The sequence below is a fragment of the Anabrus simplex genome, chromosome 2 (assembly GCF_040414725.1).
Source record: "Anabrus simplex isolate iqAnaSimp1 chromosome 2, ASM4041472v1, whole genome shotgun sequence".
In the NCBI taxonomy this organism is placed as follows: Eukaryota; Metazoa; Arthropoda; class Insecta; order Orthoptera; family Tettigoniidae; genus Anabrus; species Anabrus simplex.
In genome coordinates this window covers 1,218,240,246-1,218,255,351 of record NC_090266.1, presented here as the reverse complement: position 1 = coordinate 1,218,255,351, position 15,106 = coordinate 1,218,240,246, and the positions used below count along the sequence as shown (strand labels likewise).

The following is a 15,106-nucleotide window of genomic DNA, read 5'->3' as shown; positions in this document are numbered from 1 at the left end:
AAATGGGAAACACGGAAAACCATCTTTAAGGCTGCTCAGAGTGGGGTACGAACCCATTATCTCCTGAAATGCAAGCCGACAGCTACGTGACCCAAATCATGCAGCCGCTCACTTGGTGCATTTCACAGACGTCATCAGATATTAAAAAGTTCTGTTTTGCTGTACCAGCAATCTCCATGTTACCAAAATATTGTCCATTCTTAGGCACAAATTTTCTGCATTACAGTGGGTTCTGCAATACATCGTAAACTTCAGTCATTTTACCATTTTTTCATGAATTCTAATGTATCTCATAATTTTTGCTAATTTAAATGTATTTCAGACAAATTTTGCAATCCAAGCTGTGATATATCTCAGGGCATCACCCACCACTCGATCAAGTAGAGGCAATTGATATATTTCAGTACCAACGCATCGATTATAGATATCTAGCAGTTCGGAATATCAAAATTGATTTCTACGCTATTCAGCGACTTTATACACAAGTCATTTCAATCTTTTAGTGCTAGGAGCCTATACTGTACTGTATGATCAGACTTGATCTGAATTTTTTAAACAGTCACTTCTTACAAAAATTAAATTCCCAGAAGGGAGTCATAACTTAAATTCTTACTTACTTAGTTACTTACTCCATGGCTCTACGGTCCTTTAAGGACCTTGGCATCCTTGACCACAGCTCTCCAGTCGTCCCGGTCTTCAGCACGTCTACGCCACCTCCTGACTCCAACGGTCCTCAGATCAGTCTCCACATCCTCCAGCCATCTCATCCGGGGACGACCTCTCCTTCTCCTGTCCCCATGGTGTCCTGTCAGTGCTTTCCTTGGAAGTCTTTCCTCCTCCATCCGTTTTACATGCCCCAGCCATCCAATTCGTCTCATTTTGACTGATGTCACCAAGTCTGGCTCCTTATACAATAATCTTATTTCTTCATTTGTTCTGATTTTCCACAAATCTCCCTCCTTCACGGGTCCAAATATCTTCCTCAGTACTTTCCTTTTCCACACATTTAATCTCCTCTCTGTGGCCTCGGTCAATACCCATGCCTCACTCCCATACATAAGCACTAGTTTAATTATTGTTTTGTAGAGAGTCAGTTTTAATTTCCTGCTTAATTTCACCGATTGATAATTGTTCTTCCTCCTCATGAACCTCCTAGCCTCCACATGTTAGCAATACAGCCTTGCAATTTATGATGGCATGCATTTCTAAGCAATGATCCAGTCTCACCACAGATATGCCTAGAATCCTGCGAATAAGCTTAATACAGCAAATATTTCTGCCACCATCTGTCCACTCAGATGTTGAAAGGCCAAATTTTTCAGTAAACCATTTATTACTTCTGATATATTGTTTGAACAGGATAACCCCTTTGCTCTTCTTAAATAAATGCACCATTTTTTAAATTGCATTTCAGAGTTTCCCCCTGATAGCTTTGCTGCTGGAAGGTACAGATTCTTGTGTAATATTAAAGTTTCTGAAACAATAAGCTCTTCCTTTCACAATATCCCTACCATACCAAACAATATGTAAATTACACTGAGGAGCTGAACAAAAGCTTTCAATTGAGCCTCACATAAATACCAAGTTTTTGAATTTTGTAGAAAAACAAATCATTGCATCAGGAACATTGATAGATAGTGAAAAGATTTTGAGATCTTTAAGAAAACCTTTTGGTAACTTATCAAGAAGGGTGTTCTGTAAAGGTTGCACTGGTGTTGGCATATATCATTATATAAGATTTTAAAATTCTGATCAACTTTCAGTGGTGGAAAGGCAACTAACTTCTCTAATATTTTATGTTCAAGCCTTGTCCAATTTCTCTATGGGGTCGGGTATGAAGCGAGATGAATCTTTGTTGCAAATTTTTACAACCAGATGCCTTTCCTGACGTCAACCTCATTAGAGAAGTTAAGGAGATAAAATGACATGATATATGTTAGGGAGAGGGTGAAACCCGCTGCCAGCACATAACCTCCGACTGTCGAAAAGCACCAAGGAGTCTGCTCGATGCTTAACATCGCCATCTGACGGACGAAGCCCTCACACCATGTGGATACTGCAAAGGGGTTTGGAATTGAATCCAGGCTTTTGGCATGGAATCTGGAGGTTAGAGTTTGCTTACCACCACCTCTCGTACCCTGCTGGCCAACATTTTGATAGGAAATATTTTTCAACCTACAGGACTCGAACCGGCTAACCACCGTGCTAGACACCTTAACGTTCAGGGTGACCAGGCGGGCACAACTAACTTCTCTAGTAACAAATTCCAAAACTAGATATCACTCAAATATAATTTATCACTGAAGCAGCAACACCGGCAGTTTAATTTAGGAAAGAGATTTGTCATTTCAGATTCAAAAAGAAGATAACATATACAATATTTCACTTACATGCACTTCTTCCATTTCGGAGAACATGATATGGTTTGGTATTTCCGTCATTACTTCATGCAAAATATCTCTTCGCTCCTTCAGTGGCCTGAAATTACAAACATAATTATTGAGAAAACAGAAACACAATTTTCTGGAGTCACCTAGCTAAGAGTTTACAGCTGGATGCCCTTCCTGATCACTTCCTTCCATGACTTTCTGTATTCTATGGAGGGGTTACTTGATCCTTCTCCCCATGTCTCCTTATCATGTCTGCATCCTCCACCTGTAATCTTGTCCTCTATTCTTCCTCCATCCCTAAGTAGGCTGGTCCCGGGTGTCTTAAAATATGTCCTACAAAATCTAATTCTTTAATAGCTTCCGTTATTTAATAATGCAGCTATCAGCTTGCATTTCGGAGATAGTGGGTTCGAACACCACTGTTCACAGAACTATAAATGGTTTCCCATGGTTTCCCATTTTCACACTACGCAAATGCTGGGGCTATAACTTAATTAAGCCCATGGTCACATCCTTCCCACTCCTAGTTCTTAGCCCTTTCCTATACCATCATCGTCATAAGACAAATCTCTGTCGGTGCAACATAAACCAAATTGTACACACACAAAAAATTAATGCACTATTTAGGTATTAATTTAATTATAAGATACGCTCGTAGTACATTCTACTTCATCATGCCTTGTAGACGATACAATAAATTCTATGTGTTTTTTGGTTTTCTCTCAAGACAATTTACAGTCTGTGCCAATTGGGAAGCACTTTGCACTTGAGAGTCAACTAAGAACGTTCCAATGTTATCACGTTATCCCACCTACTCAATGTGTTCCATGGATAATTCTACTGCATTCTATATCACTTGTGTCAGGCCAAAATATTTACACTTGACAAAAACGGTCGCAACATAAACAGTTTCACCATCACTCTCTTAACTATGAACTGTCAGCAAATAGACTGTATCTCCGGCCAAACAAACGCGTTTGGCTTTGCTTTTCAAACTAGCAGTTTCTTTATAACCTACAGTTTGTGATATAACAGGTATGTTAATAGATTTCCAGAATGACAAAAAAGGCTCAAACAAAATAAAACGGCAACTAAGGCAGAGAAGGAGACCTTTGCTACGGCAAGGTTGGTGGAGGAGGCAACCCTTCCTCTTGGGGTAAAATAAAGAGGAACACAACTGCCTTGTAGTGAAGAGGGATCTTCAAAGGCTAAGGGAGACTACCCCAACAGAAAACAGCAGGCTCGGGGGCGTAGGTGGCAGCCCCACCACCATGCTCGGGTGCTGTGGGCCAATAACTCGCACAACCTTAAATTACCTTATTACAGAAACATCAACAATGAGAAACAGACTGATCCAAAGATGACGACCTTTGGCTTGAAAAGGCTAACGAGAATTGGGCTATGGAATGAGATGACTCTGCGGGAAAGTAGAAGGCTACGACAGGCAGTGGCATTTATGAGGAGTTATGGCCTGAACATCCTAGGTTTGAGTGAGGTGAGATGGAGTGAGTTTGGGGAATTGGCAACCCATGATGGAGCTACATTTGTATAGTCTGGAAGACCCGAGGGCGACGGAGCAAGTTATGGAGGTGTGGGATAAGGAAGCCTTATGGAGTGGTACCCAGTGATGGAAAGGATAATAGTGGCACGTTTTAAGACCAATATTAGAAACACTGTGTTCATAGTATGCTATGCACCTATGGAGTCGGCGGAGGAGGAAGACAAACAGGCGTTCTATGGACATCTTAATAGAACAGTTAAGAAACAGAAAAGGAAGGATATCAACCTAGTTGGAGGAGATTTGAATGCAAAAGTGGGAGAGGACAATGGAAAATCACAAAAATGGCAAATATACACAATCAAAGACACAAAATCTTGATGTCATATTTTTCAGGGCTCACCAAGAAAGCATCCGTCATTCACGCAATTCTCATTCACCGAAAGCCTCGATGGAAAATATAAGGAAATAACTTTATAACGTAGATTCCTGAAATAAATTATGTGAAACAAAATCAATCAACTGGTTGACATTATATTGACACACACAAATCAACGTGGATTCCTGAAATAAATCACATGACACAAGTGTTCCTCAGCGCTGTTATATCATAAAGGAAAACCAAACTAAACGTCGTCTACTGCAACACGTAGTGACATGGACAACATACACATTATAGACTGTTATGCCTTTCAGTCTGCAAGCCTCTGTGAATTTACTGACCATCACCACAATACTCTATTTGCAACTAGTGCTGTGGCCTCATTTAGTTCTATACCTCTTTATCTTTAAATCGTTAGAAACTGAGTCTAACCATCGTCATCTTGGTCTACCTCTACTTCTCTTACCCTCCATAACAGAGTCCACTATTCTCCTAGGTAACCTATCCTCCTCCATTCGCCTCACATGTCCCCACCCCAAAGCCTGTTTATGCGTACAGCTTCATCCATCAAATTCATTCCTAAATTAGCCTTTGTCGCCTCATTCCAAGTACCCTCCTGCAATTGTTCCCACCTGAGTGTACCTCTTTTCTTTTTGTTTTCTTTGCTAGTTGCTTTACGTCGCACCGACACAGATAGGTCTTATGGCGACGATGGGACAGGAAAGGGCTAGGAGCAGTGGGAAGGAAGCGCCCATGGCCTTAATTAAGGTACAGCCCCAGCATTTGCCTGGTGTGAAAATGGGAAACCACGAAAAACAATTTCAGAGCTGCCGACAGTGGGGTTCGAACCTACTATCTCCCGAATACTGGATACTGGCCGCACTTAAGCGACTGCAGCTATCAAGCTCAGTCCTGCTTGTACCAGCAATCATTCTCGCTACTTTCATGTCAGTTACTTCTAACTTATAAATAAGATAAACTGAGTCCACCCAGCTTTCGCTCCCATAAAGCAAAGTTGGTCTGAAAACAGACTGATGTAAAGATAGTTTTGTCTGGGAACTGACTTCCTTCTTACAGAATACTGCTAATCGCAACTGCAAACTCACTGCAAATTAGCTTTACTACACCTTGATTCAATCTCACTAACTATATTACCACCTTGGGATAACACACAACCTAAATACTTGAAATTATGAGCCTGTTCCAGCTTTGTATCACCAATCTGACATTCAATTCTGTTGAATTTCTTACCTACTGACATCAATTTAGTCTTCGAAAGGCTAATTTTCACACCATACTCATTGCACCTATTTTCAAGTTCCAAGATATTAGACTGCAGGCTTTCGGTACAATCTGCCATTAAGACCAAGGCGTCAACATAGGCCAGACTGCTTACTACATTTCCACCTAACTGAATCCCTCCCTGCCATTTTATACCTTTCAGCAGATGATCCATGTAAACTACGAACAGCAAAGGTGGAAGATTACAGCCTTATCTAACCCCTGTAAGTACCCTGAACCAAGAACTCATTCTACCATCAATTCTCACTGAAGCCCAACTGTCAACATAAATGCATTTGATTGATTTTAATAATCTACCTTTAATTTCGTAGTCTCCCAGTATGGCGAACATCTTTTCCCGCAGTACTCTGTCATAAGCTTTCTCTAGATCTACGAAACATAAACACAAGTGCCTATTCCTCTCGTAGCATTTTTAAATTACCTGGCGCGTACTGAAAATCTGATCCTGACAGCCTCTCTGTGGTCTGAAACCACACCGGTTTTCATCCAACTTCCTCACAACCACTGATCGCACCCTCCCTTCCAAGATGCCAGTGAATACTTTGCCTGGTATACTAATCAATGAGATACCTTGATAGTTGTTGCAATCCTTCCTGTTCCCATGCTTATAGATAGGTGTAATTACTGCTTTTGTCCAATCTGAAGGTACCTTACCAACACTCCATGCTAATATTACTACTCTATGAAGCAATTTCATCTCTGCCTTCCCACTATACTTCACCATTTCAGGTCTAATTTCATATATCCCTACTGCTTTATGACAATGGAGTTTATTTACCATCCTTTCCACTTCCTCAAGCGTAATTTCACCACCATCTTTTCCTCCTCCCCCATGAGACTGGCTGTTCGCAACACCACCAGGAAGATTTACTTTTACGTTGAGATGTTCAAAATAATTCCTCCACCTCTCCAGCGATTCCCTGGGATCTATTATGAGTTCACCTGAATTACTCAAAACACTGTTCATTTCCTTTTTTCCTCCCTTCCTAAGATTCTTTATTACTGTCCAGAAAGGTTTCCCTGCTGCTTGGCCTAGCCTTTCCAGATTATTACCAAAATCCTCCTATGACTTCTTTTTGGACAAAAACCAATAAAATCATCATGAAGCATAGGCCGCTCAAATAAAATTCTCCTCGGTAGACAAACATATCACCCTCGCAAACACACAGCAGAGATTCATGTCTCCCAAAATAATGCAGCAAACATCACAAACACAGGGTCCAACCCTTTACACACACTGCTCAACAGTCTACACGAGGCAAGTAACATAATCATGAAAATGCAGGCCTTGCAAATGACAAACACCTCCATTTACTCCAAATCACACCAAATAATTTCTCGTGTCCTAAAGTTGCATAAAAACTGATTAAGTATACGAAATGACGTCGTCTAACATTCGCTTGCATGAAAAGAAAACAAGACCGCACTGGTCACATGTGCTCGTAAAGCTATAAACTTGAATGTTAAAGTGGCCAACTCTGTAATAATATCATAATTTGAAGCTAAGAATTCGCCACATAGACAATTCATCAGGTCTGAACATCGGAAAGTTACTGAAATATCTCGATCTTACAACTCAAGAAACTCGCATTAATAATAGTAATAATTTTTTAAAATTTACAGAAAAAGGATTCTAATTATTTGGGACTTGAAATACGAAACTGTGTTCGAGGAACTCTTGTATCAATTACTAGTTTGCACTCATCTTGATATTCAAATAGTCATGAAGATGACGCTATCAAAATTTGTGGATCCCTACTCCACCGTCTCACACACTCTTATTCACACATCAAGCAATAAATCCCAGAAAGTGTGATGGCATGTTTCCGTACGCTTTGAGCTCCCCTTAATACTTTACTCTAGTCCTTCCTAACTTTAATTTAAATTCTTATTTACATTTACATTTAAGCCCTGAGATGTACACTGCATCTCAAACATCAAAGCAAAACAAAATCAAAAATATATGAGGCTAAAACAAGAAACTTACTCGTAAAAGAAATGATGCTAACCACTCAGCTTAAAATTTGTATAAAATGGAAAGAAAGCAAGGTGTGACCTTATATAAATGGTCCACATTTACATTACAATTGTATTTACATTAACAAGCTTCCTAACATTTACTTTAAATAGGATGTAGTCCTTCCAAACAACAGCTAAATTTATTGCAATTAAATATAAAAAATTAACCTATCCCCTTTTGAAACATTAAGGCACTTTCACACTCACATAATTACACTGAAAATTCTGTACTCATCTATTTCATTGACTTATCGCCGCCAGCCTTTCGGGACAGCCCCTCCCCATCGTTTTAACCAGCCATAGCGAAGATGATGCCTTCAGAAAAGACGTGGATCAGCCCTTGTGTCTCCATCCTGGCGCAGAACTGTGATCTCGTAGTCTCCGTCGCTGCACCTGGATGTTATTCTTAAAACATCCGCTTGTCCATGTCGTAGGAAACTGGGTCAAGATTAAACCAGCCAGTTACTAGAATACTACAGCCTGGGTAATTTCCACTGATCGTGAAAACAGTTCCTATTCTGTCGCGGAACAACTTCTCTTATCTAATCCCGGAACTAGGTCAATTATTTCCCATTTAGAAGCTGGACTGGAAATTACTGAAATTGATGTCCTCGAAAAATATGTTTACACCGGCAAGCTACTAAACATAGAACGGCTATCTGGAAACTGTTCTTCCCTCCGGAAAATGAAAAAATAAAAGCCATTCTCAAAAGTTTAACATCATGAATAATTGAAATGCAAACTGAGCGTCTTGAATCCAAGTTCAAGTCTCCACACGTTCAGGAAACACGAGTTCTGACCTGTATTCGCGTAAATAATTCTTCTCTTGATGTTATCTGAACAGAATCTCGCCAAATAATAGGGTAGCTAGCGCCCACATGCTCATCGCTTCTATCAATTTGTCCCCTAAGACGCCGCTGTATCCTCGATCGGGGCCATCACTCGCATAAACCAATGCCTAGTCAAATAGACTACATCTCTATCATTTCACTGGCTCAACACATTGCGTACCCAATGCTTACTTTAAACGTATATTTGCAGCTCCTCTAGCCTCTCGCCGGACCTCCAAAATGATGTCCGTTGTTCTGGCCATTGGAGTTCTATTGTTTCCTTGTTTCTGCTTTGTGTATGTCATGTCAAAATTCTACCTTCTAAACTTAGGTGGCGAGCAAATAAACCCGAGCTCCAAGCTCCCTGCAGAAATTGCGACATGTGCTTTTGAATGTAGATGTTACCTGATAGTTATCAGTAGTTAATAAAAATGAAATATTCCCTGTACATTTGAATAAATGACTGATTAATTAAATGAGCACTTCAATAAGGGCTTTTTTTCGCCATAAGACCTATCTGTGTTGGTGCAATGTAAAGCAAATAGCAATAAATAATAATAATAATAATAATAATAATAATAATAATAATAATAATAATAATAATAATAATAATAATAAGGGCTTAATTTCTCTGTTATCCATTGTAGGTAAACTTCTCGCAAGGATCCTGCTTAGCCGCCTCCAAGTCATCTCCGAGAGGACTCTACCAGAGTCTCAATGTGGTTTCCGAGCGTCCAGAGGTACTGTTGACATGATCTTTTGTGCAAGGCAATTGGAAGAGAAATGTAGAGAACAACAGAATCCTCTCTATTTTGTGTTTTATGACCTGGAAGGCCTTCGATAGCGTTCCATGTGGGCAGTTCTGAGATGCTTTGGCTGTCCTGAGTATTTTGTGGACCTGGTGCAAGCAGGTATGACTGGACAGATTCTCCATCAAAACAACTTCTCCAAACCATTCCCAGGGCCGATGACCAATATTAAGACCCTTTAAACAACAAGCAAGCAGCAAACCATTCCCAATCACACATGAGGGTTGCGTACTTGCTCCAACTCAATTTGCCTTGTACCTGGTGTCCATGCTTTATGAAACAACAGACAACCACGGCATAGAAATTAAATACCGCTTTAATGGAGGCCTCTTTAACTTGGCCAGACTTCACTTGCGAAGACACACCAATGTTACTAGAGTAACTGAAACGCATCACCGGCTTTTACATCAGAGGAAATACAACAGTCAGTCAGTGGCTTCACCCACAATGCCTAAAAAAACGAAGGTACTTGCTCAGCATGCACCAGGGACTAGGGTTGCAAATCAGGAACGGCCGCTCAATTCCAGATAGCAAATAAGGAACACTTCCATTTTCTTGCCATATAGCGCTAAATTAAGGCACCATAGCCATGACTGAGAGAAGAGATCAGGGTTATATTAACAAATAAATATAAATAAATATAACAGAGTCAGCATGAGATATGTGGGTACTTAATTTATTACAAACTAACAATGCGTTAGTCTTCAAATTGAAATGAACATTTCACAAGTACTTGTCATTTGAAGAAGCAATTTGTAACAGTTTCTTATTCAACAAAACTTTCTTGCGGAATTTCTTACAATTCTCATCATAGTTGAAGTACACAAGACCGAGCTGGATGGCTGCAGTTGCGTAAGTGCGGCCATTATCCAGTACAAGTAACTATTCTCATCTTGGTTCCGTATTGAAGTTGACGTATGTCTCAAATATTATTACAATATTATAAGTCCACCTGTTCAATACAATACAATATGATCCACTATTTCATATGGTCAAAATTTTTATACATAATTATCCCATCATCGCCATAAGACCTATCGTACACAAGAAGTTCATTTTTTATTAAATCTACTGAGCATCTCTTTCCGTCATCTCTCAATTTTATTGCCATTACTGAAAATACTCTTTCAGTATATACATTATGTATAAAAATTTTGACCATATGAAATAGTGGATCATATTGTACTGTATTGAACAGGTGGACTTATAATATTATAATATTGTAATAATATTTGAGACATTATCCAGTATTCGGGAGATAGTGGGTTCGAACCCCACTGTCGGCAGCCCTGAAGATGGTTTTCCGTGGTTTCCCATTTTCACACCAGACAAATGCTGGGGATGTACCTCAATTAAGGCCACGGCCGCTTCCTTCCAATTCCTAGGCCTTTCCTATCCCATCATCGCCATAAGACCTATCGTACACAAGAAGTTCATTTTTTATTAAATCTACTGAGCATCTCTTTCCGTCATCTCTCAATTTTATTGCCGTTACTGAAAATACTCTTTCAGTATGTGCATTCGATGGAAATATACTTAAGGCAAACTTAAGTGCCATCAAAATATTATTCAGTTTTTCTGGGCCAATTAAATCGGTGATATACACACACCTATCTGGTACCGTTTTACTTACGAGAGTTAGTTTTAGCTTTCACCAGCACCACTCTCACCAGAAAACAAAATGACTATTTTTACAACTTCTTTTTTCTTTACAACTTGCTTTACGTCGCACCGACACAGATAGGTCTTATGATGACAAAGGGACAGGAAAGGGCTAGGAGTGGGAAGCGGCCGTGGCCTTAATTAAGGTACAGCCCCAGCATTTGCCTGGCATGAAAATGGGGAAACCACGGAAAACCATCTTCAGGGCTGCCGACAGTTGGGTTCGAACCCACTATCTCCTGAATACAGGATACTGGCCGCACTTAAGTGACTGCAGCTATCGAGCTCGGTCTTTACAACTTCTGAACATATGCCATCAATATTCAGCTTTTCCTAGAAACCTAGTGTCTCCACTAACTTTAAAATCTTGCTGAACTGAGGTGAGTTTTCTAGAGTTATACAATTCATCAGTGAAAAAACATTAGAATCATCACTAAAATCAAACCATTTACATAGATAATTAACACAAACCTCACAGATATGTATAAAATCATTTTCACAGAATTTAACTTCCCCAGTAAACAAATCATTCAATTTATTTAATGTGCAAGTCTCTTTGTAACCAAAAAATGATTCCCCCAGTCTCTGTTCCAGTTGCATTTTCAATTTTTTCATAACAGTATAGGTACCTCACAGACTGTCAGATCACCCTTTTCAAGACTAAGAACTGCCTTATTGAAAACATCTGCTAAATGTAACAAAAAATGTAGATACAATTCTACTAGAAGTGTTTGCTTACCAGAATCTGATTCAGAGGAACCTAACAAATGTTTCTTAATGAATACTGGACAGTCATCAACACTTGTAAAATAAGATACTATCACTGGGAGATTGCTCAGCAGTCTTTCAATAGCAGGCTTTATAGAAAGCCATCTTGTTGGCACATGTCTTAACAAATTAGTGTATTTAATATCAAGAAACTGAAAGAATTCTTTGAAGTGTGAAACTCTTTCTGCTGAATTTGAAATGTAATTGAATACTTTAATTATCAACATTTCAATATCAATTGACACAGAATTCACCCCAGCTTCACACGAATTGTGAACAACATGTGCACAACAATTAGACTTAACCAAGGTTGGATTTTCTGCCTTTAGGCATATATATACAGATTTTTTTCCCAAAATTAGAAATTGTGTTGTCGGCAGTATAGCTTGAAATCTGGGACAACATTAAACCATGTTCCAAAATTCCGTTATAAATCTGTTGAGACATTTTTATAGCACTTTCGTTCACATCTTCATAGAAGTTTGTAATTCTGTTACAAAAACCTAGTTTTTCATCAAAATACCTCACAACTATTGGGAAACATTTTTGGTTTCCTTTATTTGAAGCATCAAAACCCATACCAAAAAAAGACGTGTTCAATTAATTCTTTTGTTACACATTCCACACTACATGGACCTAATACAGCTTTCACTAGAGCCTCACACTTTGTCTTCCCACATGATCTTTTCTTTGCTAGGGAAGAATCCTGAAACAATTCTGACAGAAGTTTGACATTTCAGTCTGTGCTGACGTAACTTAGGTGGTGTTTTACAGCATGGTATACAAGCGTAAGTTTTGATCCACTTTCCTGGGAAAAAATAGGCATGCATTAGAGACTACTCGTTTTAAAAAATGTACACTGGCCCATCTCTTACAATGAAAATGGTGATTTACTTTTTCTGACTCAGAAGAATTTTTCTGAATGTAGCTTTTCAATACAGTTGCATGCCGTGCTGAATTCTGCCTCTCCTTGCGTGAAGCACTGATGAAATGTTGCCGTACACCCATTATTCCGCCACGACTAATAGAAAAGCCTTCTCCAGCTATTCCAGTACACACTCTGCATCTCTCTTTGTACTTATTACCCACGACGTGCTGTAATTCTGGGAAATCTTTTTCCCAAACAGAACGATACTGCTGCAACCTCCTTTTCTTCTTTGTGTCTTTCTCTTCAACTTCATCGATCACTTCCCATTCTGGTTTATAAATTTATCCATTACGGTTATCACTCAAAATATTCCATGTGGTTAATGTAGCTGTCGTTTACATAACACACTATGCGAAATCAATTTCTTGTTTACGCACACGTCCTGCGTCCGCTCACAATGCAACTCAAGAATGAAATGGAGGAGACTCATGCTTTATATGCATGCTAGTACCGCTAGCACACTGCCAGAGGCGCTGTTCTCAACTGTCATGGCTGATCATTGGTCAGAAATCAGAACACAGAACAACCATGCACTTTTTCGATACTATACTATTGTCTAAACGGCGATATTTAAAAAAACAGAACATTGGACTTACGGTTTAAAGGGTGCACCATACGTGGAACAAAATGAGAAAAAAAGTATTGTTCCGGGCAAAACCGTACATCTGGCAACCCTACCAGGGACTAACATCTCAGAATTTAACATTACCATCTCAAACACCAAACTAGAACAAGTAGACCACTTCACTTACCTCGGGAGTATCTGGTCAAAGAGCTGTACTTCAGAACAGGATGTGGAAAATAGGCTTCGTGCTGCCCATGTGGCCTTTGGCCGACTATCACACAGAGAGGAATAAAAACCCTACAATTTGCACAAAACTAATGGTGTACCAGGCTGTAGTCATCTCTAAACTTCTCTATGGCTGTGAAACTTGGACCTCATACCGCCGTGACATCAAGAAGCTAGAGCGCTTTCACCAGCAAAAACTATGCTCCATCATGAACATCAAGTGGGAAAACTATGTCTCTAATATTGAAGTTCACGAGAAAGCATGTGCTAAGAGTGTAGAAGCATTGGTTGTTCGCCATCGCCTCAGATGGGCAGGACGTGTGCACCGTATGAAAGACACCAGACTAATGCGCCAGACCCTCTATGGTGAACTTGGCTCCGGTTCAAGACCAAGGAGTGCCCACCCCCCCAAGATGTGTCAAAGACCAACTGAAACAAACCTTAGAGATGGCAGAAATAAACCCACAAACCTAGGAAACACTTGCCAAGGACAGTTTACTTTGGTGGCAAAGTGTCTGTGCCTCAGTTCAACACTTCGAACAAGAACACCACAGACATAAAGATGTTAAGCGACAGGAACGCAAACTTCGCCAAACCCAGCCAAGATCTCCCCCATCCCTCAGCTGTGCGATGTGTGGACGTATGTTCTATGCAAGAATTGGCCTGTGCAGTCACCGGAAGTTCAAACACAAACTGCTGGGAACTGAAGTGACGTATTAGCCAAGCAATCTGTAAACTCTGAAACGAGTAACTGCCGATGACGACAATGACAATGTTTTCACTCATACCTTTCTTAATGTTGCATACATCTTTATTGTTATCATCATTTATTAATACTGTGTCAACAAACTCCCTTTGCTCTTTTTAGTTTGTGAGAAGTTGTGGCTAAGTGTGTTATGTGAAGCATGAGTTCTCCAGTTTGTCGAACACACAAGTTAAATATAATATTACACTATAACATACATATAAAAAAAACACTATTAAACAAGGAATGACACGTTTCGTTCTTGGAAGAACATCATCAGATTCTATCATGTCACACTCAAATATTTAGAATATTTTTGTTTAATACTTGGGAAGTTGAAATCTGGAACTTATCTTAATGATGTCCTCCAGCATTTACTCCGATGTTTTTGGCGTGGGTCCGTTGACCTACTTTCGCTTTTCAAATTTATTTTGGGATAGTCTAATGACCTGTTTTTAAAACGGGCTGGTTAGTTTTCCTATAATTTACGTTTACGTGAACAGCTGTCCTGGAATATATTTGTAGTTTCTATTATTAAGGGATAGTCTAATCAACTTTTAGTTTTCTGTTTGTAATTTCAATTCATGTGAACGGCTTCCACAGTACTAAATAATAATTATTCTTCTTATTATTACTATTAGATAGTCCTTGTTATTTTCAGTGAAAAATAATAATCTATTTAAACATCGTCTCAAGTGGCGAGGACAGTGGGTAAGTTTCAGAGAACTTGTTACAGATAAGAATATCCTAACCCACATTCCAGACCTTTAAGTCAGAGATTACCTAGAGTAGGATTCATTAAGCACTAATGTAAAAAGTATAACGGTAATCTTCTGAAAATCATGAAAAATTTGTGTATTTTTTGGATCAATGTTACAAAAGTAACTTTAATTTGAATGATGTCCTTGAAATTAGAAATCCATTATTTGTTAAAATACCTTCTTTTCTAGATATATTAGGTATTAAAAAAGTCTGACAGATTA

At 39.2% G+C, this 15,106-nt stretch overlaps 1 protein-coding gene across 7 annotated transcripts in view; it reads right to left on the bottom strand.

The window, feature by feature from the left end:
- DNAlig3 (DNA ligase 3) overlaps positions 1 to 15,106 on the bottom strand; it is a 957,513-nt gene that overhangs the window by 170,934 nt on the left and 771,473 nt on the right. For all 7 annotated transcript variants that reach the window (XM_067142216.2, XM_067142215.2, XM_067142218.2 and 4 more), the window contains one exon: positions 2,391 to 2,478. In XM_067142216.2, coding sequence (XP_066998317.2) covers positions 2,391 to 2,478 — 88 coding nt within the window. The remainder of the gene's footprint in view (positions 1 to 2,390; positions 2,479 to 15,106) is intronic.